This window comes from Crocodylus siamensis, chromosome 11, assembly GCF_052110815.1.
Source record: "Crocodylus siamensis isolate JL-2025a chromosome 11, ASM5211081v1, whole genome shotgun sequence".
In the NCBI taxonomy this organism is placed as follows: domain Eukaryota; kingdom Metazoa; phylum Chordata; order Crocodylia; family Crocodylidae; genus Crocodylus; species Crocodylus siamensis.
In genome coordinates, this window is record NC_143405.1 from 47,937,450 (window position 1) to 47,965,198 (window position 27,749).

Here is a 27,749-nt window from a genome sequence, read left to right on the forward strand (position 1 = left end):
AATTAAACATTTTACTCACCTTTCCCATAAATGTGGGCACATCTCTGTCTTCCCTCGCCTAAAAAATCATTTCTATAGTTTTACAAGTATATTTGGAAAGAGCGGGAAAAACTGCAATGGAATTACTGCTATAGTTACCAGGTAGGATCTTCCAACCTGTCATACTGATTTTTTTACGTAAAGCAAAAGCAGCATAGATTTGCACCTCATGGACTAATGAAATCTATGCCCCTCTTCAGACTAACACAGCTAACTATTTATGTAAAACATTACCTTTGCCAATGTGATAATATCTTAAACAAACAAAGCACTCTATAGTTTAAAGGTTTCCACTTTCTAGCATTTTAAACATAATCTGAGTAGTAACCCAAACACTTAATGACTGCATTAAACACCTGCAAAATGTTTTCTTTTTTTAAAAAGTAAGTTCTAGAACCTGCATAAGAACCCAGGATTTTGTTAGCCATCCCCAGATCAAGTCTTTAAATACCCCACTAAAGATGTAGGGTAATTACTGGGGGAGAAAAGAAAAATCAGTGACCCATATTACCTGCTAGCTACAGCCAGAATAGAGAAGGCTTATGGCACAAGTATATGACAAGTAAATTGGTCTGTGTCACACATGGCGCATCTACATGTGCACCCCACTGCACAGTTGTTACTGCACAGTCATTTAGTACTTGCTTTAGCAAGTTAGTACTTTAGCAAGTACTAAATGACTGCTCAGTAAATGACTGCTCAGTAACCACCATTACTGAGCAGTCCTGGTAGCACACAGGTCTTTTCCAACCCTACTGCACAGTAGCGTCAACGTTATGGTTCACACCTGCCAACACGATGACAAGCTACGGTGACGTGGCATCTTGTGTAGATGCGCCCACAGCGGTAGAGAGTGGATGCTGAAAAGGAGAATGAACTGGGGATTTGAACAGGGACTGGACAAATTCTTGGAGGAAAGGAGCATCTCTAGCTATTGGGAACAGGAGTTAGGGATACAGCCTCTGAATCAAGGGGAAGGGGGAAACCTGGTCATCCTCAATTGACTCTCTCTTTCAGCATCCACTCTCTGCCACTGTGTGACAAAGGCCTATTTGATGTGCCATAGGGTCATGGGCTAACCCATCATGAAAAACTGTAAGACTTTAGATATGTAGGAAGTCACACAAGGAACAAGGGAAGCATAGTGCCCCTGATAAATGAAATGGGATGGCTGTTAACCAACACTCAGGACAAAACCAAACTTCTGAATACTTCACATCAGTATTCCACCAGTCCAAGAGTATTAGTCTGCTTGACAGGATACAGGGTGACCAGGGTGGGGGTGACTACTCTCCCATAGTTGACATAGATCTTCTCGGGGAGCACCTACAAAGGCTAAATATCTGTAAGTCAACAGGACTGGATGAACTACACCTAAGATTGCTAAAAGAACTGGTCAACATCATCACATGACCAATGGAGATGTTATTTGAAGACTCCTGGAGCTCAGGAGGGGGTCCAGCAGACTGGAAAAAAGCTAGTTTGCTACCTATCTTTAAGAAAGGGAAAAGGGAGGACCCAGGAAACTACAGGCCAACCACTTTGACCTCAATCCCAGGTAAATCCTAGAGATAATCATCAAAGAAACCATCACACACAGGCCATCACACACAGGCTAACTAAAGGTAGTATTCTGAAGGATAGACAACATGGCTTCATTACAGGCAGGTTGTGCCAGACCAGTCTCATTTCCTTCTACAATCAGGTTACTCGCCTCCTGGATAAGGGAAATGAGATTGATGTAATATACTTGGACTTCAAAAAGGCCTTTGACCTGGCCTCCCACAATGTCCTCATGGTCAAATTGAGAAAATGTGGCCTTGAGGCTCGACTACTTCACAGCCTTGTGGCTAGGTAACTGGTTCTGTGGTAGGACCCAAAGGTTATTGATTGACAGAACTGAGTCATCTTGGTGGAGGGTAACTAATGGCATCCCTCACAGGTCAGTAGTTGGACCAGGGCTCTTCAATATGTTCATTAACCATTTGGATTCAGGTATTACAAGCAATCTGGCAAAGTTCGCTGATGACACCAAGCTATGGGGGGAGCATTTTCACACTCAAAGACAGGCTGACAATATAGGCCAACATGCACAGGCTTATGAAGTGGGCAGACCTCAACCTGATGTCACTTAATACAGAGAAATGTAAAGTGCTCCATCTGGGGAGAAATAACCCACAACACACTTACAGGCTCTGCAGTGCATAACTGATAAAACCTGGGTGTCATGACTGACAACAAAAAGAGCATGAGCCACCAACACACTGCCACCGCCTGCAAGAGCTCACCATGTTCCACTAGCTTCCAGGGGCCCACAGCGTTCATGGCCATCAGTGCGATGCCGTAGCTGGCAGAGCTAACCAAACACTGGCATGCATCCACCAAGGCATCTCGAGCAAGGCAAAGGATGTTAATCTCCCACTCTACTTGGCCGTGGCAACACCACAACTGGAGTACTGTGTCCAGTTCTGGATGCCACACTTCAAGAAGGATGCGGAGAAGCTCAAGAGAGTCCAGAGGAAGGCCACATGCATGATTAGAGGCCTGGAGAACAAGACATATGAGGAGAAGCTGAGGGACTTGGGATTGTTCAGCCTGGAGAACAGAAGACTCAGAGGGGACTTGGTTGCAGCCTGTAAGTATATCAGGGGCATACATCAAGGTTTGGCGGAGCATCTATTCACCAACGCTTCCCAGGGGAGGACAAGAAATAATGGGCATAAACTGATTGAAGAGCGCTGCAGGCTCAACATAAGGAAAAGCTTCTTTACAAGTCAAGCGTCCAGGGTTTGGAACAGGCTTCCCCCAGAAGTAGTAGTCATCCATCCTGGCAACCTTCAAAAAATGTCTTGACGCCCACCTTCCTGTCCATGTGCAGTGGGGGGTGGACCCGATGATCTGCAAGGTCCCTTTCAGCCCCTAACAACTATGAAATTATAAGGATCCCTTAATGAGGGAGGCCACTGATAAACTAATTTCTTGGGGCAAATAAAAACAACAAGAAGGGGAGTGAGTTTATAGGTTAATAACAAGGGATCCGGAAGGGGACACCAAGCAGAGCAGCCCTACCAGTGCCCACTGCCCCCTGAATTAGTCAAGGAAGCCTGTGGATGCCAACCAGTGAAACTGCCAAGAGATGTAAGCAGAGGAGTGACAGGAAGACAGCCCTACACTCACTCAGGTTTCCCCCAGCCAGAGCCTCCTTCTTGGTCTTGTATATGGCCAGCTTGGCCAGAGCCAGGAGGAAGTTGACCAAGATATCCCAGAGCTTAGTGGGCCCGTGGGCACAGAGTACGTAACAAAAAATGTGCAGGGAGAAGTGCAGCCAGAACCTCAGCAGGAGGTTCTAAAGGAGGCGGAGGAGGGGCTGCAACCTGGCACACTTGAGGTAGGCATGCGCCCCGGTCTCCCTCTGCAGGCAAAAGGGGCAGGTGTCAGGGGTGTCTGTAAAGCGCACCAAATACATGCCCATAGTGATGGCTCCATAGAGAAGCTGCCAGCTGAGATCCCTGGTGATTTGTGGAATCAAGATAGAATACAGACTTGTCCACTGAGGACCCTCAGCTCTGTTCGTGCCATCACCTAGGGTGTCCCACCACTTGTCAGGGCAGGACGTGAGGACAGGATGATGGATTGAGCACAGCATGACCATGTAGAGCTGGCAGCAGTGAGTTGTTTGGAGGTGGACTGGCTTGATATGCCCCAGACTGCTACAATGGTTGGGTGGGGAGTGTCATGGAGTCTGCTGAGGCAGTGTCCCAAAACTAGCTCCAGAGTGCTGGGGGATACTGGTGGATGGGGACTGTCCTCATACAGGATCTGTCAATACAGGTGAAGGCAGCGGGTGGTAGTGCAGCCTTTACCTCCTGGAATAAGCAAAAGGGAGCGCACAGTGTGGGCCGCTCTATGCACCGGGCCAGCGCAGAAGGATCTGCCCTCCCCTGCCTGACACAGTGGAAGAGGTAGAATCATAGAAAGTTAGGGTTGGAAGGGACCTCAGGTCATCTAGTCCAACCCCCTGCTCAAGCAGGACCAGCCCCAACTAAATCATTCCAGCCAAAGCTTTGTCTAGCTGGGGTATGAGAACCCCCAAAGATGGAGCTTCCACCACCTCACTGGGTAACCCATTCCAGTGTTTTATCACCCTCCTAGTGAGAAAATTCTTCCTAATATCTAACCTAAACTTCCCTTGCTGCAACTTGAGACTGTTGCTTCTTGTTCTGTCTTCTGCCATCACTGAGAATAGCTTAGGTCCATCCTCTTTCAAACCCCGCTTCAGGTAGTTGAAGACTGCTATTAAGTCTTCTCTCAGTCTCCCCTTCTCTAGATTAAATAAGCCTAGTTCCCCCAGTCTTTCCTCATAAATCATGTCCCCCAGCCCTCTCACCATTTTTTGTCACCCTCCACTAGACTCTCTCCAATTTATCTACATGCAGGACAGCAGATTTAGGTTAGACATCAGGAAAAACTTTACAGTAAGGGTTGCCAGGATCTGGAATGGGCTTCCAAGGGAGATGGTGCTCTCCTATACTTTGGGGGTCTTTAAGAGGAGGCTAGACATGCACCTGGCTAGGGTCATCTGAACCCAGCACTCTTTCCTGCCCAGGGCAGAGGGTCAGACTCGATGATCTGCTGACGTCCCTTCCGACCCAAACATCTGTGAATCCTTTCTGTGGTGGGGAGCTCAAAACTGAACACAGTACTCCAGATGTGGCCTCACCAGTGCTGAATAGAGGGGAATAATCATTTCCCTTGACCTACTGGCAATACACCTACCAATGCAGACCAGTATGCTATTAGCCTTCTTGGCAGCTAGGGCACATTGCTGACTCATATTCAGCTTATTGTTCACTGTAACCTGCAGATCCTTTTCTGCAGAGCTGCTGCCCATCCAGTCAGCCCCCAGCCTATACTAGTGCACGGGATTGTTCTGTCCTAAGTGCAGGATTTTGCACTTGTCCTTGCTGAACCTCATGAGATTCCTTTTGGCTCAATCCTCCAATTTGTCTATTTCACTCTGAATCCTAGCCCTACCCTCCAGCATACCTACTACTCCCCAGAGCTCGATGTCATCTGCATATTTGCTGAGGGTGCACTCTATGCCATCTTCCAGGTCATTGAGGAAGACATTGAACAGAACTGGGCCCAACTGAGCAAACCCAGCCCCACCCAAGGTCTCCAATAAGAGTGATGTTGGCCAGAACCACCCTCCAGTGCACCTAGGGCACCTCTGTCACCAGCACCATCAGCTGAAGGTTTTTCAGCAGGGTCTTGGTGAGGAGGTCAACGCCCTGGGTTACTGTGTCTGGGGACCCAGAACAACAACCTCCAGGCCCTAAGAAGGTACTAGTAGAAGTCTGGCAGCTCCTCCAGATCCTGCTTGGGGAGATCTCACAGGGAGAAGAGCTGTCAGTCACACCAGTACCCTCAGAGACAGTGGAGGAAAGCACAGCCGATCAGGCACTACATTGCCTGACTACTTGCACTGTATAGGAGCCTCTGCAAGGCCTGAAGGCAGAAGGTGTGGACCTGGTTGCAGAGGCAGACCAGGCCATTCATGTCCTCCTGCATGGGGAGTCTCAGGACACCTGCAAAGAACCAGTGATGTCCCAGCCAGAAGAAACCCAGTGCCCATCTCTGGAGACTGGCCAGGAGATCTGGGGGCATGGCCAGGGTGTTGAAATGATGCCAGAGCATGAACAGGATTAGCTGGTTGATGATTAGTGTTCTCCCATGAAGGGAGAGACACTGTAACAGTCCTGCCCATGCCTGCAGCTGCTCAAACACCCTGACCTCCAGCTTGTGTCAGTTCTCCAGATGGAGGAGTGAGGCCACACTCCATTGGATGTATTGGAGCGCAGGTGGGAGCAAGCTCACCTGCCACCTGTCACTCACTGTCAGACCAGAGCTCTTGACCCAGTTGACCCGGGCAGAGGAGGCAGCTGAGTATATGGATCTGCAGGTCTCCAGATGCACCAGGTCACCCACATCCTGGACAGTGAGGATCATGTTGTTGGCATATGGTGACAGAATCACTCTCATGGCCAGCTCTTCAAGCACCAGCCCTACCACCTGCTTGTGCAGCAGGCAGAGGAACAGCTCAAAGGCAGTGACATAGAGCTGGGCTGGCAATGGGCAACCCTTATGCTCTCCCCACTGTGGACTCTGCCAGTGTCCTATCGAGCCTGACCATCCACTCTGTGGAGGCATACAGCACCTGGAGAAACCGCATGAAGCAGAGACCAGAGCCAAATGTCCTCAACGTGCTTGTGAGGTACCTGTGATCCACCTTGTCAAACACCTTTTCCTGGTCAAGGGAAAGGAGGGCAAATGACAGGCTGACCCTACGAGCAAGCTCAAGGAGGTCTCACACCCAGGTACAGGCTGTCAAAGATGGAGCACCCTGCAACTGTATATCTGGTTGAGGTGAAACACGTCTGTCTGCACAGACCTCAGGCACAGCAAGATGACTTTTGCTATGACCTTAGCCATACAGAGGAGGGAGACTGGGTGCCAGTTCCTCAGATCACAGGAGTCCCCCTTTTTGGACAGCAGCATCAGGGCAGCCCTCCTGCATGACAAGACAAAAACAGCAGTTCTTATGTTGTAAGCAGAAGGAAATGAAGCCCCACTTCAGTTCTTCCTTTAGTTGCTAACACCAAGCTCCAGAAAGGGGCTGGACTTGGCATCCACACAGCATCACCTACTGGGACCATTGCTGGGTCAGGTCAATACCTCAGTTCTTCACTCAGTTTGAAGAGGGAGAGGAGCAGCAGGGTGATAATTTCCCAGTTCCATGGATAAACCATCATGGAAATACAGCAAGGAATAAAACAAAAACATCAAAGTCAATAACCACAAAACCAAAGGCCCTTCCAGGGGACAGGAGCCAGGAAGACAGCTTTACCATCCCTGCTGCATGCAGCAGCTGAACCAAAATAACTGCTTGGGGTCAGAGGAAAGGGGCTCTCAGTCACTGCCAGTGAAAGCTGCATGGACCTGCCCCAACCCCACTTCCCCTCCAGCCAGCAGGACACAAGGTGCTCCCCACGGTTATGAGGCAGCAGCCTTTAATGTCCCGCGGAACCTTCCTCCCCCGGCCACCCCATGCAGAGCGGCGGGCGGGGGGGCGCGGACCCGTTTGAACAACGCACAAGCGGAAGTGGATGGGCGGGTTCCAAAGAAAAACAACCCCGCGCTGTGACAGATACGAGCAAGCCCCAATTAGCAGCCGGGCTGGCTCAGAGGAACCCAATGGCGGCGTGGGGGGCGGGGCCGGGACCGGGACAGGGACAGTAGCGCCGGCCGCCTAGGTAACGCGCGGGCCGCGTGGGAACTGGCGCCGTTGTCGCCATGAAGATCGAGGAGGTGAAGAGCACGTCGAAGACGCAGCGCATCGCGGCGCACAGCCATGTCAAGGGGCTCGGCCTGGACGACAGCGGCGCCGCCAAGCCCGCGGGCGCCGGGCTCGTGGGGCAGGAGAACGCGCGCGAGGTCCGCGACCCCCGCCCCTCCCCGCGGGATTCATCCCGCCCTTCCCCCTTGCGATGAACCCCTCCCTGTTCCTTCCCCATGGGATGGACCTCCCCTCACCCGTCCCCCTTCCACACAGGCTGCTCCCCCCCCCGTCCCCCCAGCAACATCGTGAGTTCTGGGGCAGCCCCCACCTCTGCCCAGGCCTCAGTATCCCGGTGGTCTCTGCAATAACAACCGTGCTGCCTCTCTGCGTTCCGTGTGTTTGAAGGCATTTTTCCGACCAGCTGGTAACTATGGACATGTCTTCCTTTTTTCAGGCCTGCGGCGTGATAGTGGAATTGATCAAAAGCAAGAAGATGGCTGGCAGAGCTGTGCTGTTGGCAGGACCACCGGGCACTGGCAAGGTATTGTTTTGTTTGGGGCCAAAAGGCTTCCCTGCCACGACTGTTTCTGAGGCACTGTTTCACTAGGCAGCTTCCCTGGCTGCTCCAGTCATGTTGAACTGGAACCAGAGTGGCCTTTGCTGCTGATCACTGTTTGACATCACACCTCTCCGTGATATGTATTTTGGCAGAAACCAATAGTTCATCCAGGCATCAGCTGCATAATGGTAATGCAGAAAAATGGTGCTATCATAGTTTTCTGAAGTCTGTTTTTTTGGAGGAAGCCCCAGGATTGGGGTTTTAAAAGTATTAACATTTTTTACACTGCTTAAGGTTTAAGCATTTTCATGAAGGATGGTAAAAATTATTTCTTCGTACTATTCAAAGTTTTAAAATTCTTCTTGTTGGTGCTCTTAAGTTTTTATATATATATGTATGCACAGGTTTGTTTTTTCATGTAAGAAACAAGGGAGAAGAGCTTGAGGATTTTTATCATTAAGAAGAATTAAGGGTTTCTGGTTTCTCTATCTACCCTGCCATTTTCTCACTTGTTGGATTCCTATTTTGTTAGAGATTTGGGGCATTGCATTAGGTTTATCAGAAAGTAAAGCTGCTCAAGGGAAGATCATTTCCATGTAAGCTATTTCGGTGTCCATCTAACCTGCTCATGACAGTTTCTAGGGACAGCGATGCCACATCCTCTCTCTGTGGCCTGTTTCCAATGCTTAACTGTCCTCATAGTGAGGAAGCTTTTCCAAATCTCCAGCCTAAATTTCCTCCATGAGCTCTCAATGTTTAGAAAACATCTGGTGAGCCTTTCAGTTACAGATCTTGAGAGTGGAGGGTTGCTATCCACCTTCTGACCATATTAATATAGGCAAGGATGATCATTCCCAACTCCCCTGCCCCAGTGCTCTAGCACAGAGAAGTATGCAAACATCAGCAGGTATGGTTCATGGGGTGAATTTATTTACCCCCTACTTCCGTTTCAGGAAGGATGCTTGGTATTTTCCTCCACCTGTAAAAATGGAATGCTGTGAAGATTAAAATAGTATTTATTCTTAACTTTGTGGAGCAGTAATCTTTTTTTCCATAAGTTCTTGTTACTTCTTCTGAAAATATATGTGCATGATCTTTAAATGTTTTGAATTTTTATAGACTGCTTTGGCGCTGGCTATTGCTCAAGAATTGGGAAGTAAGGTTCCCTTTTGTCCTATGGTTGGAAGCGAGGTCTACTCAACTGAGATAAAAAAGACAGAAGTCCTGATGGAAAACTTCAGAAGGGCAATTGGTAAGTGTTTGTTAAAAACAATGAGGGAGGGTAAAGTGGCTGTTTGGCTTTTCAAAAAAGAAAGCAGAAAATACCAGGTCTTTGGACCAGTCCTGTTGAGCAGGCCCCACTGTTGTTCTGATTTTTATAATTCTCTTTTTGGCACTGTTGGACATTCTTACCAGCTTAGTTGAATCAGGATGCTTTTCTGACAATTCCATATCTCCCCACCTTAGTTATTCTAGCTAAGTCTCTTTCACTGTTTTCTTTCCATGCCCTCCAGGATCTTACCTCAGTCTTGTCAGTGGCTGCTGAACAAACCTGGAAGAAACTTTCTTTACAGTCTTGGCACCGACCTAGGCTCTGCAGGAGGGTTTTGTAGAAAGGGAGATGCTTTTTTCTCTTTCCCTTTAATAGTCTCAGGTCATGCTCATCAAAAACTCAAACCTAAGCATCCCACACTTAGCCTGGCATCTTATTCCAGATGAGCATAAGAGACTGGTCTAAGCCACAGAAATGACTATTGGATTCAGTTAACTTCCTCTTCCAATTCTAGTATGCCTTTTCTACTTAAGATGTTCTGTTTCAATGTATCTGGAAGAACAAAGTTAAGTTCGCAGTACAGCCTCACTGAGTATCTAAAATCTTTTATGATTGCTGCTGACAGCCGATAAAGTCCATCAGAAGTGGTCCATGCATGCACATGGATTGTATGGAGATAGCGTAATTGTTTTTAGTATTGAACACATTACCAGTTAACTTTCCTGTTTTCGTATCATGATTCGCTATGGACTTCAACTAGGTATCCAGTGGTGGGAAGGTGAAGACATCTCTCTCTCTTTCTTTCCCCCTGTCTACCTGCATGCAGCAACCAAACAAAAGTGACCTATTGATTTCTGTAAAAAAGTGACTTTCTGTAGTGTGCAGTGTTAAAGTTACTGTTAAGTTGCTAGGGCTTGGGGGAGGGGAGTTAGGGACAGAGAGAGAGCAGTCTGCAGTATTTCCTTGATGTGATGAAGTTCCCTGTCAGAGACTTGGAAATTTGAACCAGCAAATGAAATCTGTGTCATCCACGTTGTCATTCCGCAGAGATAGCAATAATTTAACTCTCTAGTTAACAGCCAGCCACATTGTTAGCGCTCGACATTCCTGGGATGTCAGCACAGAGAAGGCATCTAAACAAATATTGGTGTTAATGAAAGATGGAGATTCTTTTAGTCCCTTCTGTTGAATTTCATTTTATATTCACCTAGCACAAATGATTGTTAAACGTTCCTTTGGATTATTGAAAAAAAATCCTCATAAACCAATTTTAGAAGGTTTAACCCACTTTTTTCATGATGTAAATAGTTTTCAGCCATGCTCAAATCTGACCAGTTGAATTTCACCTTTGTTGGCTGATATATAAGGTTTTATAAAGTGTTTCCAGAAAAAGATTATATAAGTGTTTTCCAAGTGGGAGTAACCCGCAGTGTGAAGCATGTGGTGACTACAAGATAGTATACCATGGATATAAGTGGGACTTCAGTTTTGAGTCCCACTGAATGCTTTGTAATGAGGGTCCTCAGTGATAGGTCATACTAGATGCGGGGTCTAATTCATGACTCCAGCAAAGTACTTTCACTCGCTTTAGCCGCCCCCCCCCCCCAAGTTTGCTGAAATGATTCAAGCTATTAATAAGCTAACTGTCAAGTGTCTTTCAGAAAGTTTCTTGTTCTTGGATATAACAAGAGTCCCTCCTTTTGCAGCCATCATAACCAGGAACAGTGCCTTGCATTTTCCTGATGTTTTGGGCCTTGCTCATTAATGTGCTTTCTAGCAATGTAACAAGTATGGTTCCCCTGTTTCCTTTTAGATTTGTTGTATTAAGGTGAGGGCGCGCTGCCAGAACTGTTATTGGGATTCCTTAAAATGTGAGATTCTAGAGTTTTTTGTGTACTAGGTACCATTCTGGATGCCAGTCAGCTACTGCCTGCACTGGAGAATTTTCAGTTTATAAGAGATGTAAACACACAGTGGATCAGGAAATCAGAGGGTGGAGTTGCCCTCTTTTTAACTTGTGGGTCTTAATCCTATATAAAGGCAGTTATTGCTGAAAAGGCTGACAGAAGTTAATGGTAAATCCCAGTTGAAGTAAAAATAATAATAATAGTATAATTATAACTTAGAATATGATTATGAGTATAAGCATAACTGCTGCCTAAAATATCTTTAGATCTCCAACCCATAACTGAGTGTTTTACAGGTAAGCAAGACTTTACTGGCTCATTAGTGGCAACTTGAGTACATACAGGACCCTACAAGTTCCTTTTTGAAATTATGCTTCTAAATACACATACAAGGAATGCCTAGGTCATCTCTTCCTCTTCCAAGCTTGCTTCCTTCCTTAAATTAAACTTCACTCCCATTACATCCAGATAAAATTCCAAAAATCTAAGGAGCAATACTAATCCACTTATATCATTGCAGAAAAGTAACCAGATGGAGTTATCTATAAAACTTCTCAATGTGATGCCATCTTCTTTATGTAAATTATGCTACTCAGAGATTTAATTTCTTATTTTGTGCACATTAAGATATTATCTGGAAATATTAAGTACATTCCTGTAATTCAATTCCCTGATGCATGTTGCAAGATTTTAAATAAAAAAGACAAATTTATCCCACAGAAGAATGATCAAACCATTCACTTTTTTTTACATTAAAATTCCCATTCTTAACCTAAGTCCAGCAGGGGGAGACAGACTAACATTTGTCAGATAACATTTTTTCACTCTCTGCAGCTCTCAATAACTGGTAAAGTCCTGATCCATGTATTTAGTCTAAAACCAAATCAAAAGCAAAGTTTTGTGAATGTCTAATGTGTTCAGACTCTACAAATTGTCTAGCTTCTATCTAATTACAGCCTGTCCATATGCTATAAGCTTCTTTACCTTGTAATATTAAGAAACCTGCAAAATAAGTTGAGTTGATTATAGCGGCCACAGAAGTTAATAGGCATTCAGATAGTCAGGAAGTAGGAACCCTTGAGAAATACAGAGGTGGACACAGAAATATGCATGGAAATATCTGCATATCAATAGCGGGTTCTGATGTCACACCCTGAAGTAGTTTGGGTTTTGCATAGCAGCCAGCGGTCTGTTAAACTATATCTGGTCTGTGTTTTTCTGTGGTACGTTGACTCTGAAAAATAAGAACACTAGCAAATATTTTAACCTCTCCTAGAAACTTTTCAAATAAAAAAGAATACTCTTTGACCCTTTTGTTTTAATCCGTTGCTGCCACTAGAATTTTTAAAGCTACATAAAAGTATAGTTTGTTTTTAGTTTCAACAGATATTTATGTTTCAGTCTGGCAGATAATTTGAGTCCCTGAAAAATGTAAAAATCCTGGTTATATACCAGCATCACTGATCTGTATTTTCAGAATGTTCTTGTGTGGGTCTTCTATCTGTGGCACTTATAAAAAGAAAAAAGATTTTCTGCAAAACCCCTTAAAGGGTGGACAGAAGCATGAACTATTAGGGCTTTGTTACAGAACTTGTAGGTTACAATTTGGACTTCACCTGCATGAATATCCTTAAGCTTTTCCTTTCATGTGATCTGAGGATACATATATTGTCTTTATAATATAGCAATGGTGGGAATTACCAGTGGTGTTTTCTACTTTCCAAGGTAGGAAGTACTACAAAGAAGGTTGTAGCACATACATAATATGTTATTTATATTATTTATATAAATAATATGTTACGTATGTTCTCTCAGGTCTGGTGTCATTGGCAAGGATGAACGCTAGATGGCAAGAGTCTAGAATAATTAAATACAATTAATAATTGATGTATGCACTGAAATCGCTCTAAACAATTTCTTGTAGGGCTGAGGATTAAAGAAACCAAGGAGGTTTATGAAGGTGAAGTCACAGAGTTAACTCCATGTGAGACTGAAAATCCTATGGGAGGATATGGGAAAACGATTAGCCATGTAATTATAGGACTCAAAACAGCTAAAGGAACCAAGCAATTAAAGGTATGTATGACTGATTCCCAAACCCATCCTTTATTGTTCCAGATCTGGAGTTTCACTTCCTAGTTGCACTTGGTTACAGTTTTACTTATTTGTGAACTCCATCTCGTTGCCAGATAAAGAGGAAAAGCCTATTTCTACCCCCAGTCACCAAGCACAGACCCATGTTCCTTTTCAGAAACTGGTAGACTATACCCATGTTTCTTACTGTGTATCAAAAGTCTTATATGAGGAAAACTTTCTCCATTGAACTACCAACTATTGTTCCTGGGGCTTGATGATCTGGGAGCCCTGTGAAATCTCCCATTCCTCCCTGTCTTCTCTCTCCCAACACACAAACATGTATCTCTTGACAGCCAAAAGGATTGTTCAGGCTGCAGGAGATGCTGCCAGTTTCACAGTGTTGCTAGCCCTGTGGAACAAAGGGCTAAGCTTAGGCACCAAACTGATCTGCCTCTGCCTGGCAGTACAGTTTGCTGGTATGCGATATTTAGCCTGACCTCCACTACAATCTCATATTTGTCCTAAACATTAAGTGCAAAATAAATTCCTTTTTTCCCATTATTACCCCTCTGAATTTTCAAGGTTAGCTATTTGAAATCTTGCTTGTATTAATATAAATTATTTCATTAATCACTTGCCTCCATTTCTTATCAAGGGAGTAAGCTGTAGTGATGTCAGCAGGTTTCTGGCCCCCATTCCCTGTGAATTCTGTTGCTAAATTAGACCCAGACTTGTTTTGCTTTCTCAAGACAAGTCTCTCTACCTCTTCTGCCTGGTTTTCTCTTCCTGTTGGTAAAATGGGGATAAGAGACTTTACAGCAACATCTGCCTGCTGTTTAGTAAAAATTGTCTTTCCTTTGTTCGCTTTGAAAATACAATCAGAGAATCTCACAGTGAAAATAAATGAGCCATGCTTCAAGCAATGAAAAAAAGTGTGTACCTCTTCTATTTTCTGTCTTGCCTAGTTATGTAACCACGTGGCAGAGATCGAACAGAAGGTTCACATCACTACAGAAAGACACTGAATAGTCAAGTAGTGTGATCTCTTCCAAGGACAACAGCCAACCCTTTAAAAACAGTTTAACTAACAGCCAAAGAGCACCACCACATCCTAAGAACCAACAGTTTAAGCGTGAAGTATAATGGCATCCTCTTCCTGAATTAATCAGAGATCTATTAGGCTTGAAAATCAGGCATTGCAAGTACCCTTATAAATAAAAGTTTAGTAAATGTAGTTTAGTCATAGAGTCTCTTCCTCAAATAGCAGGTGAAGTCAATAAGGAAATTTTAGTATAAGCTTTCAGCATTTTTTTTATAAATTTGACCATAAAGATTCAATAGAGTCATCAGTTCCCCATGTTTTTTGGCTTTGTGACAATCTAAATTCTTTATTATTGCAATAAAGGAGTAAACTCCTGTATTATTGTAATTAAACTTCAATTAAAGTCTGTTCTCTTGTTGTCATTCTGGAATGCAGTGGAACTGTTTAACTACTGTGTTATATGTGTGTTTGTCTACAGCTGGACCCCAGTATCTTCGAAAGTTTGCAGAAGGAGAGAGTGGAAGCAGGGGATGTGATTTACATTGAAGCAAACAGTGGAGCTGTCAAGGTAACGCCAAGAATGGGATGACACTCTTGTAGTGCAGGGATGTCCAACTTTGGAGTGGCCAGGGACCACAGGGCCCCGGCCACGTGTTGTGTGGGCTGCATGCCTCCTGGGCTGTGTACCACACTGCATAGGCACCCCTGCTGCACACTGCTGGTGCCCCTATACCATGTGCCACCTCCCTTTCTGCCCTCTGCATTGGGTGGCTCCGCCCTCTGGGGTCTACCTGAACCTCCCAGCTATGGACTTATGTGGTCCTTCAGGTCATACCATCCTGCCTCACCCCACCCCATCTCTAGGGGTGGGGCAGAAAACAAACTGGAAGAGGGAATGTGAGTCCAGAGACCCTGGTGGAACAGCAGCAGAGTGATAGGGGGACAGAAACCCAAACCAGAAGCCTAGAAGCTGTAGATTAACCCTCAGGAGCTGCACAGTTGGACAGCCCTGTTCATGTGTATGCACTTGAAGGGCTTGGTCCTACTGACCTGGCAGGGCTGGATAGGAAACTTGTTAAGGATAGGCCCAGGACTCTGCAGCTGTAGAGGGAGAAATGCCACTTATCCAAAGAGGGAGCAGTCATTCAGTTCACAGTTAAGGTCACCTAGAGAGAAAGCTATCACTGCAGCTGCTTGGGCTGAGCTTGCTTTCTTTGCTACAAAACCAAGACATCTTTCTTTAAAAAAGAGAATGACTAAAGTTGTTTGGGTTTTTCTTTCTCAAGCTGAAATGTGCAATGTATTTAATCTTTCTTTTATCTCTCTGGTATTTTCTTCACAAGATATATGCATGTAGAAGGGAATACTGCATTAGTTAGCATTCTTTTCATATCTGATTTAAAATGTAGTGTACCACGATACTTGCTGTTTAATGGATGAGCATAATATTTTGTATCATATAATAAATCACCCACCTACAAAGGAGTCTTGAACAGTTTTTCCAATCTCTTAGTTAATCTGTTGGGTTTGTCCTTTAGTGAAAATTGCATACAGTAAAAAGAAGAGGAGCCAGAGAGTGGAATATTCTCACTGGAAAATTTCAGGTGTTTTTCAACAAGGTTTTTGAGCCTAGATCAGTTCATAGGATATGCATGTTGCCCAGCAGGGAATGGGACATATTCTGAATTGTCAACTGGAGCTTGTCAGGGCTAGAATTGTGAGCCAAGCCCTTTATCAGCTGTATGTCACTCAAGGTCTTTGCAGTGAAACCAACTGAATACCTGTGTTTCTCTTCTTCCATTTTTTCAGAGGCAAGGCAGGTGTGATACTTATGCCACAGAATTTGACCTTGAAGCTGAGGAGTACGTCCCCTTGCCAAAGGGTGATGTCCACAAGAAAAAAGAAATTATTCAGGATGTCACCCTGCATGACCTGGATGTGGCCAATGCCAGACCTCAGGTACTTGAGAGCCTGGAGATGGATTCAGGAGTAATCCAGGGGATGGGGATGGGAAATGCTGCAGGCCCTAAATCCAGTCTGACTCCTCATTGTAAACCTGTCACCTATAGGAAGAGCAATAGTAGCACCTCAAAACACACCTTTTTTCCCTTCTCCTTAAGAGGAGACCCCTTTTGCAGCTGGCCCTACAAACAGCTCCTTTGCACATGTTGAGGAAACAACATTGTGTCTTGCATATATATATATCTGGTTACAAAATCCTCAGCGGCTGTAATACATTTCCCGTGTCTGCTCATGCCCTGTATCATACACAGGAAGTAGCCTTTTGCTGAGTGAGGTGACAGGAAGAGAAGCAAATAAGGGGGAAAGAACAGAGTTAGGGAAAAAAAGAGATGCTGCACTGTGCCAGAACACAAACTGAGATGAGAAGGAGCATGAGCCTCAGGTATCAAAAAGGGTATCTCCCACACAAAGACATCAAGGAACAGCTGCATAATCCGGACCAGACAGTCTGTGCTTGGTGACTGGGGGTAGAAGCCAACAGACGAGATCTTTATAGGTAACATTTGCCATCACTATGTGAAAGAGTTCATTATTTTCCATCCTGAATGCCTAAAGAAGTCAGCTAGTGGCAGCCAGAAGGTCTGCACCATCTTTATTTATTAAAATCTTCTGCATACAGATTAACTTCCTTTGCTCTGCATTTATGGTTTTGATGGCTGTGAAATGGGAACTGCGAGCACTTTGATAAATGGCCTTTAAATTTGTCTGACTTCACTGTACTTTCTGTTAATGCCCCTGTATCCTTTAGAAATGTTTTATAACTTTTTATTGTGTTCCCAGTGACTTGCAGTAGAGCCCTAATCTTGAAAAGAGGAAATCTCTTTATACCCGAGTAGTGAGAGGCCACAACTCTGTATCTTAAACCAGACAGCTGATATTTTGTGAGTTTTTTGTATGAAAAGGGACAGTTTCAGTGTCAACATCCTCACAATTAGAAGTCCCACCATTTTAATATGCCCAGTTTCAAAATAACCTCCCCTAAAACAAAATCCCCATTTAGCCCATGTAAACAAGATGTGCCAAAGTCAAAATGCAGCCACTCCTGTGTTGTTGGGTTGTAACAGTTACGCTGTAAGCAGGCAGTCTGTCTTTCTACTCCCCAGCCATTTCCATTCTTGTGACCTAGGATTAAGGTGGATGGTACCGTAGAAAAGGACGTCAGGCTGTGGGCTTGGAGTGGTTACCCTAATGTACTGACCTGCAAAGGGGGTCTGTACAGCCTCTAGTTTAGTGCCTGGAATGCCAGCAAAGTAGTTAATGGGTTGGACTGTTGGAGTAGAATCAACTACTGTTAGAGGAAACTATAAAAGGGCTTCAAATAAATCACATCTTTAACTTCGAGTGAAATGCATAAAATCCTAGTTTGTTCTATATCAAACCTCCTGCATTAAACAGTTCAAAGGATACGCTAATGAACTGTAACTCTGTCTCATCTAGGGTGGGCAGGACATCCTTTCCATGATGGGACAGTTGATGAAACCCAAGAAAACAGAAATCACAGGTATGCAAACTGCTTCTACAATGACCTCATTGCAATATTAGCCTAGCCCTATATTTTGGCCAGCTGGCTAGGGATTTGAAAGATATGGGTGCGTTTGTTTGTTGTTGCATGCTGTGTGAATAAAGTACCTATAACGATTATTACCTTACTTAACTTTTTAAAAAGCAATACATTTGATACTTGTAGTGCAGTGATTGGAATGAGATATATAACATATGTATTGCATTTTGTAATACCTGACTGGTGAACAACTTTTTCAGAGAGAATGTTGGGTAGACACTAATATTAGCTCCCATGCTTTCAGAAAGTTACCTCCAGAAATGGTGTGGGCCCGTATGTTCTATGGAGACATACTGGTACCATTTACAGAACAAAAATTCTCTTGTTATGAGGTGCAGTACATTTCCTTTCTCATTACACAACTATACAACAGTTTGTCAAAGTAGGAAGATGGCTCCTAATTAATCAAACAATTCAGCTTGCTATAGCATTGTCCATAGCAATAGCCTGTGGATGCTGTTTTTCTGCCTCCCTACAAATCACTGAAGGAAAAAGATCTACAGTAGAAAGCTTTCCTTCTGTTTACTTTGAAAGAAATGATGCTTCCATAGGTGCCTGCCTAAATGCCAATCAAGGTCTGTTTCAGTACCTAAATTCAGTGGTGCTGTTTTGAAGTATTCCTTCTTTGGAGGTCATTTTATCTACACTGAAGTTAAATTTTATCCATGTAACCTCCTGCACAGCTTTGAGATCTGTTTGCTCAAAAAGCTGAAGACTTATGTTTTTTGCTTCGAATACAAACAACATGTGAAATACAAGACCCACGTTTAACTTTCCTTCCAGTCACACTTGGACATATTGTTAAATTTTCTGTTGAAAATGTCAGTCAAATGTCATTTGATTTCGAAGTTGCTTTTTTCTTAACATCACTTAAGAGTTCCTCACAAGCCATGTGAGTAGGAGGTTTATCCCAGTTGAAAGAACTAAGAACTCAGTTCAAGCAGATTATTCCTGTACTCGTGGTGAATAGCAAAAAATTCTTTTCTTGCTCACAGTCTGGTGTTTCAGTGCATTATGTTAATCTGGGTCTTTTTTCAAATGTAGATGATGTATGTATGTGGGATATAGAACAATGACCATCATAGGAAAAAAAAGCAATTGAGAACCTAGGTATTGCCTGACTGGAGAAGACTTGCTGTCCATCTCACCCAGTGTCCCCCTAACAATGGCCACTACCAGACACTGTGGAGTGGGGTAGTATAGGCAGGTGCTTTAGTCTGCATTGCCATTCTGTGTTTGTCTAATGCTGAGCTTTATAGTTGGAAATTGTCTTAGGCCCTGAAATGAAGTGCAGCATCCTTTTCAATAATTATAGCATTGATTTAAACTATGTTTGATATTACGTGCAAATACTCCCTGTCTGTGAATCCAAATTCCTGATTGCTAGGCACTCCCTGTGACAACAAGTACCCACAGTCTGCAGATGGGCACGGGGGAGAGGGGAGGTATTTTCCTTCTGTTAGTTTTGAATTTGTCAGTTTTATAATTGCTTTGATTGTCCCTTTGCTCTTGTGTTGAAAGAGAGAGAAAACAAAACCGCATCTGATGTTCCTTATTGTTTATCTCTGTATCTAAATAGACACACCATTCCAATCTTTTCAGCCTCTCTTCCTGTGAAATTTCCAGACCCGTTAACCATCTGTGCCATCTGAACTCTGTCTCTTTCTGCAAAATCCCTTTTGAGACAGGATAACCAGCCCTGCAGGCAGTGTTCTAGGGCGTCCACATCACTGGTTCTATGTGTTTCCACAATATTCTGTTTTATTTGTCATTTTTTCCTTGTGCATGTAATGTTTTGTTTGTTTTTATGGCCACTGCTGGGCATTGAGCTTTCATGATGACAGCCAGATCCCTTTTATCTTGTAGAGTGTAGAAGTAGTTCAAATGTTTTACCTTCAGCATGTGGTATTTTGCAGTTATGGTCACTTAAGTTCATTGAGTCAATTAAGATTTTATAGTTGCATCAATGTTTTCTTCTGATCTGTATGTGAAACTTGGCAGCTTAGCCTGTCTTAGTCCACACCTGGAATTTTTGCAGGCTTGCCTTGATAGGATAAGTTATCAGTTTGGAATCAAAATGCTAGAAAAGAGAGCACCCATTTTAGTCTCTTGGGGTTCCTTAGGTAAATCCAGAGGCCTCTAACAGGACAACTAAAATGGTTTTCTTTCCTGCTTTTTAGACAAGCTTCGAGGGGAGATCAACAAGGTGGTGAATAAATACATTGATCAAGGCATTGCAGAGCTGGTCCCAGGTGTGCTCTTTGTAGATGAGGTTCACATGCTGGATATTGAATGTTTCACATATCTGCATCGAGCACTGGAATCGTCTATCTCACCTATCGTCATCTTTGCTTCCAACCGAGGGAACTGCATTATCAGGTACAGTGTCTACAGCAGAATTCTGCATGATTCACATCTGTCTGTAATCCTTCGAATTAGCTGCCTTAGCACAACGAACTATGATCTTTAAATGTTTTCATCTTTGGTGCAGACACCCCTGTGATAATCTTTTGGCTGGGTCACAAGCTCTATCAGTACTGGAGAGCTGCTTCAGGGTTGCATCAAAGGGAAAGCACTTAATTCTGAGGTGACTGCAGGTTAGAGGATGATGGAAGTATTTTTTTTTTCCCATCTCATTTTCAGGGACACACCTCTGTTTCTTTTCCCTTGCCATTCTGCTAGAATTCCTTTCCTCTCTTGCTTCCTTCACCAAACATATCTGTTCTCCAGGAATATTCAAAACACTGCTACTAAAAACTTCCTAAGTTATGACTTTCTCCTGTTTCTCCCACTCTGTCCCCTTTCAGGCCTCTTGTTCTCTCCTTTCTCCATTGCATTGGATTTAACATACTTGTTCTTGCCTTTAGGGCCTCTCACAGTTCAGTCCCTCTCCATTTATACCCCTTTTTGTCACAGTATTGGTTTGGCCTTCTCGGCTTCTCCAGCCAGTCACTTAACCCATCTTTTCCATAAGCCCCGTCACGCTTTTGTCTGTCTCCACTTCACCAAGGTGTACACACACTGAATTTTTCAGTAAAACCACTCTCCTGTTCTGCTATCATGTTGCCTATGGTAAATTGCCAACTGATAATGTCTAGACAGGCTGCCAGTAGGGATTGCTACTATCTGTTAATTGAGTCAACCTGCGAATCGTGCACAGAGCTCATCTATGTAACCAGCTGCCTGTACCCTACTTCTCCCTCCCCTGTTGGTTACACCCACTCGGTGCATCTGGTCTTTGTGTTTCTTCATCCCTGTTACTTAGATATCAAGGTGATAAGTACTTTAAACACATTTGAGATAGATATTGTGTTGGCTGCCTCATGAAAGGGAAACACATCAGTGTCCGGTGCACACAACCCCCCTGGAACAACAAATCTGATTTGTTGGAGGAGGAATTCGTTAGAACAAGTATTAGTCCTACGCAGTCTAGGGCAATTATGATTCTTTAAATTCCATCCTTCAGAATGGAAGATGTTTAACATATACTGTTGAACCAAGAGATTTAAGATGTATTCTCCTTTAAATATGCCTGTAGGTAACCTTAAGGAGAATCGAGCAGTGCACCTAGTACCTGTATAATATAGATGGCTGTATCCTAATAGCACTAGAACTGGCTTCAGGTGAAAGAGTGACATCTACTGGGGAATGTAGCAGGAGATGTTTAGGAAAGTTTATTTTCTCATTAATGCTTCGTACTCCCATGGCAGGGTGATGAGTAGAACCTGAAACATCAGAACCCACAGTGGAAGTAGAATTGTTTACTAGAAGCATAGCATCTTTGGCTGTGATCTCAGTAGATCTCGTAAGCTCAGCGGAGTTGTCACAACTGATCATGCCCAGTTTGACTGACTTCTGAAAAGCCTCACTGTTTCAAGAAGAAGAAGGACCTAGAATTCCTGAAGTTGCTCTTTCCTGCCAGAAACCAAGTGCTGGTTCTGTACTATAAGCTTAATGCCTTGCACTGTTCAGTCAATGGGGAATATGAACCACTACAGTAGTTGGGAGAAGAAGGGGAGGGAAAGAGCACCAGTGTACAGTAATAAACAGTAGAACAGCTGGTTTAACAGGAAGAGATGCTCTCTAAATGTTCAGTGTTGCATACAGTATCTATTTAATTTCCTAATAACAATGACTTGCTGCTTCCTGGGACATGTGCTATATGCTTGGAATTGTCAGAGGTTAAGATCATTGGAGATTGACTAGTACTATATAGTTTTATTGTACTGTAAGGAAGGTTGCACCCCAATAATATTTCTCTGCAAAATTTCTAGAGTGAAAGGAATAGTTTCTCTTCGTGTTGTTCCAGGTTAGATTACAAACTCTGGGGTCAGTACCCTGGTCCAGCATGCAGTGTGTGTGGGGGCGCATATATGGGGGAAGGTGGGGTGTGCATGCCATGCAAGAATAAATCCAGCAGCCCATGGCTCTTTCATGGCAGTCACCCAATAGTTATTAACGTTAACACACATTGAACTTCAGAACAAGGAATCTAATCTTTTGTCTCTCTTTCAGAGGCACAGAGGATGTAGTTTCCCCTCATGGAATACCATTGGACCTTCTCGACAGGGTAATGATTATTCGAACCATGCTGTACACGCCACAGGAAATGAAACAGGTAAGGGTTTGGAGGTTTTTAAGACCCAGCTAGACAAAGCCTTGCCTGGAACAATATAGTTGAGGATGGTCCTGCTTTGAGTTAAGGGTCTGGATTACTTCCTGAGGTCCCTCATTTTCTATGATTTAAACAAGTCTTGAAAAAGTCTTTGGAACTATGGCTTGTTAGGATTAAGAATGAGCAGTCCTGGCCATGATATTGTAATGCAGTTTGACCTCTACTTGGACAACAGTCTGCTCCCAGAACCTTGTCTGTACCATGTAACCTCCTATATAAGTAGTACTTCATTGCTGTTCTGTTCTATTTTTTCCTGGATGACCAGTATTGGATTAGTGTAGTCTGAATCTTCTCTGCCAAATGGCCATATTGGTAAATTGTCTGGAGCTTGAAAGTGACACCCAACTTACGTGAAATGGTGTGGATTGCTGCTACACTTATCTCTGATACGGATGTGCTGCCTACAGAGTCTGTGTGCTCCAGCAGCCTGTGCTGTGTCTCTCAGTATAAGAAGTAGCACTGCAAGCTGGGCCTTCTTGCTTCCACAGGCTGCACCTGCATATTAAAGATGAGAGGAGCTGTGGCGTACGACCCTGTGGACTGTTTTTCTGCCACCCTTGCAGTAGCTGGACTTCCTCTAGCTTTTAACCTTACAGGTTCTGCATTCTAAAACAGAGCAGTAAACCTCTTCACACTTCTGGGTCAGGCTTGGGAGTGTAAGCACAGCAAGGATGTGTTGTAGCAAAACATTTCTGAATGCCCAAGACTTTCCTGTGGGGCCATTGCAATGTATTATGTATTGATTATAATCCTTGGGTGCCATTATGATGCATCGTGTCAAAGATCCCCCTCATTAGCGTCTCAATACTGTGAAGTGACACGATACAGGAGCCATTATGGTTTATCATGTCAATTCTTTGTATTATTTAAGAGATAGTGTCAATGGAGGAGAGCGTTGTCACAAGATAATAGTCTCCCGCTGCTGGATAAGTGCCAAGGTGAAGCTGAGGCATTTATCGCATATAAACGTAGAGGCAAAGCCTCGTTTCATTTGGTATGAGGAGGCTTTCTTGGATCACGGTTTCAAGTTATACTCGAGATGATTTCTGAGCACCTGAAAGAATAGCTGAAGCACTTCAGTGCAGATTAAAGTAGAAGTGGCCAGAGGGTATAGTAATACAATTGGGTTTTATCTGTACATTAAGCCAGTTTTAAAGTTTGACTTTCACTCAAAACCTGGGGATTCACTGAGGGATGCTACTGTGTCCTGGACTTATCCCTATTGTACCTAGATTTTCTGGGCACAAAGGGTGAGGCAAGATAGTGGCAGCGTGTCTTTTGAATTGCCCTGCTTTTGTTGAATTAAAATCATTCCTAACACTGTAATGTAGTTTATCATAAAATAAACTACTGTGTGCTGTGCTATCATACTGGACACACTCAAATTATCCTTGTAGACTGTTAAGTGATTCAAGATCTAATTTATGGACTCTCTTATTTTCAAAGGAGCCATGTGATGGCTCTGACTTGCTCATGATTGGGAGGGGAGGAGGGTGGAGAGGAAGAGCTGTAGTAAAACTCTTGTTTTTAAAGCCAAATATTAAAGCTCACAGATTATGCTGTCTTATACCCTGGAGTCCTACTTGGGTGGGAAGGACCTGGAACTTGGCGCACACACTGAGGGTGGAATTTACTTTGTGTCACTTTTGAGTTTGCTGCTTTTTTTTACCTTTCATGCTAGAAGGTGGTGGCTTCCACAGACCATGACTTCTGCACAGAAATGACACTTTTTGCCCTCACAGGATCAAGCATCAAACATTCTGTTTGTGCCACAGTTGATTTTAATCTCAAAAAACAGTTTGTGGAAACTTTAACTTAGATGCATTCAAAAATGCACCTGCAAGATTTTTTTTTTTGTCTTGGTAGTACGGATTATGCTGTCGATGTAAGATTACTGCATCTTGTGTACATTTTAAAGCTATAATCAGAGATCATAAGAATGCCAAATATCTTCATTCTACCTGGATGAAGAGAAAATCCACTTTAATATGGACTTTAATGTAGTGGCAGTGTTCTATTCAGCTTCTATATAGGTACTTATACTTGAATAGTAAGGGGGGCATAACTGGAACTCTTTTCCTGTTGAACTATTTTACCTGAAATACTTCCCTTCCCCCTCCATAACACCTTTTTTATATGTATTTCCTGGCTTTAATATCTTGTTTCTTGCTTGCTTGATAACTTAGCAGAACCTAGCCCAAGATGAAAGTTTAAAAATACCATTTTTAAATGTTATATTAACCTAGATTAGCACTTCAAGGTCTGGTATTTCTAGGAAGGGTCTGTGTTGAACAGCTGTATCTGGAAGCTTGGAGAAGTGAAGTTTAGTCGATTTACAAGTTGGAAAAAAATCTTAAGGTTGCCATTCATACTAAATGTTCTAAAAACTGCTTCAGATTGTAATGTTACAAGTAGAACTTTCTGCCATGTCAAATTCCCCCCTTCCCACAATCCTGGCTCCCTCCCCGGTGCATTTTTATGGCTTTAATTTAAACGAGTGCTTCTTGATATCTTGTTTACAAAGCTGCCAAAGTGAAAAATACCTGTATTATATGAGGCTTGCAGTTCCAGAGTTATCTCAGCACTACAACACAACATCATTATCCAGTCTGCCCCTTATCACTCAGCTGGTAATACGGACTGCGGGGGGACTTGTGCCACTTTTGTTACAGCTTTATACGCTCAGGCTTATTGGCGATATCTTGCTCTCCAACTTTACAAAGATCTTCAAACTGGTACAAGCTAGAGACTGTTCTTGAAAGATTAGATTCCTCCCAGTGATTTTTTTGTGGGGGTAGGTGAACCTTATAAAGAAACTTTTTGATTTATTTTACCATCTTGTTTATCAAGTGAATAAAAAGTGTGCTATGGAGTGAGCAGCAGAGAGGAAAGCATAGCTTTCCATAGAATTTGTCAGAGGACTCTGCTTTACAGCAGTGACTATATAGTACACAACTGGGTTGAGAGATCAGTGCAGCTCTGTGCTTCTGTGTTCACAGGGCCCTAGCTGCCTTTGTTAATGGCTGAGCATGTATTAAGCATTACCTATGTAAGCTTTTATCTTCTGATTCTAATTAACAAGAATACTTAAGTCTTTCAGAATCACCAGAAATTTTTACCATGCCACATAGTCACACTCGTCTGCCACATACAATGATACGCAATAGAAAAAAGTATTATATTGCCTGTTAAAAGTCAGTCATTCTGGATGACTTAGAAATGTGCATGTCTGCCTTTAAAGGGGATACTCTAGGGGTAAAATTAAATTAACAGCGTATCCAGTTTGTGCAACCTATTTCTGTGAGCTCAAAAGCCTGGCGTTTACTATTGTTCACATTACTTGACTGATGCAGCTTCACTTAGTCACCTTATTTAACCAAACAGATCATAAAACTTCGTGCCCAGACAGAGGGAATTAACATTAGTGAGGAAGCCCTAAACCATCTAGGAGAAATTGGTACCAAGACAACCTTAAGGTAAGCAGGACTCATTCCATTTTTTTTTCCTTTTGCATCCTGGAGCAACTGGGTGGGGAAACACTCTGGGATAACAGACTTTCTTCCTGATTCAGGGGTGAAACTTAGTTGCTGTACAGTGACATTTAGCTAGGTAAGAGTGGCACTGAACTTAATGAAAGGGGTTGTCCTTCCATTTTCTCCCAATGTTGGGGTGCATTGCTGCCTTTTTATACCTTTGGTATCGAGAGATCTGTGTATGAATATGCCAGTGCTACCTATATCCTTTCTGGAGTTTACTCTAATGTACTGGATTGTAACTATTAAATCAGTCTTACCCTCTTCCTGCATTTGATCATAGGTATGCCGTGCAGTTACTGACCCCAGCTAACCTGCTCGCCAAGATTAATGGGAAAGACAGCATTGAGAAGGAGCACATTGAAGAAATAAATGAACTTTTCTATGATGCCAAATCCTCCGCAAAAATCCTGGCTGATCAACAAGAAAAGTATATGAAGTGAAGTAGCTTGTTGCATGGCTTTTAACCCTTTCCAAGAGTTTGGTTAATTATTTCAAAGAAAATGTTCATGGTTAATCTCTATTGGAACAGAAAATAATTGAAATACAAGTGAAAATATTTCATCGAGACAGTTGGCTGTTCAGTATTCATCCTGTGCTGGCAAGCAGTAAAATGCTTCCTGATGCCTACACTGTCTTAGTCTCCCTCATATTATGAGTATAAAAGAAATAGATGTACATGCCCATTGTTTTGTTTGTCCTTTAGATTTGGTTACAAAAGTACTCTTGACAGAAGTTGATGCTTGATAACTTTATTTTCTTTATGAAGTTTTGTTTTAAAATAGAGTGGACAAAAGTCCTTCCTTTTTAAAAAGGTGGTTTTTTTTACCTGAAACTTGTTTGAAGTGATTTATAATAAAATATTTCAAGAATTTTTGTGGATTTTCCTGTGTGCTAACCTTCCTGAAGAAATGTCCTTCTTTCTTTTGACTTCAGTAAATTAAAGTTAAGGAAAAGAAAAATGGAAAAGAAAAATAGAAAAAAATAGATCTTATACCATTGATGCTTTATAACATGATGTTCCATTATTTTAGAAACATCAGGAATATATAATTGTAGATTTTAGAAATTTTTCTCTGAACATCTATTTTGAGGAACCTAAAATACAGAGTGGTGATTCTCTCGGTGTGTTTCAAAACGCTGGGTTATTTGAAGACCTAGGGGAGGGGTTTTCAAACCCCAGGCCGGGGCCCAGTGCCAAGCTACATGGCTCGGCTGCTGGACTGGAAGTGGTGGTAGCCTGCAGCAGCGCAGGGTTGGGCCCACCCAGGGTCGGGTATCCTTACCTGCCTTCCGACCAAAAATTCCAGCTGCAGTTAGCTGGGTCACGGCATAAAAACTTTGGGAATCCCTGATCAAGAGTATTAAATCTTTAACAAAGATATGTATTTTTTTTTCCAATTGCTTCTTTCAGTTAGTAGTGCCCATTACTCAGTTCTTTTTAAGCGATCTGAATAAAGCCCACTTTTTCTTTGGGTTAACTGGGTTCTATTTTCTTGGTATGCCTTGCTAATATTTCTCTAGGTATCTGTGTCTTCTCCCAGGAATATAAGTGTGACTAGATAATTATTTCTAGCAGTAATTGATTACATAATATTAGGTTTAATTAGTTTAATTTCCTACTTTTCCCCCAGATTTCCAGGATGAACTTGGGCAAGTTGCTGCGTCTGTGTGTCTCAGTTTCCCTCTCCATAAAGTGCAGATGACAGGGTTTCAATACTTG

General features: G+C 43.2%; 1 protein-coding gene across 1 annotated transcript; it reads left to right on the forward strand.

Moving 5' to 3' along the window:
* The first annotated feature begins 7,299 nt into the window (after nucleotides 1-7,299).
* On the forward strand, nucleotides 7,300-26,899 carry RUVBL1 (RuvB like AAA ATPase 1). Its single transcript, XM_090022358.1, has 11 exons — nucleotides 7,300-7,533; nucleotides 7,833-7,919; nucleotides 9,057-9,189; nucleotides 13,042-13,193; nucleotides 14,714-14,803; nucleotides 16,045-16,194; nucleotides 17,695-17,758; nucleotides 19,999-20,197; nucleotides 22,334-22,436; nucleotides 25,878-25,969; nucleotides 26,310-26,899. The coding sequence occupies exons 1-11, from the start codon at nucleotides 7,393-7,395 to the stop codon at nucleotides 26,467-26,469; spliced, it is 1,371 nt and encodes a 456-aa protein (XP_089878484.1). The 5' UTR covers nucleotides 7,300-7,392; the 3' UTR covers nucleotides 26,470-26,899.
* Nucleotides 26,900-27,749: the final 850 nt, after the last annotated feature.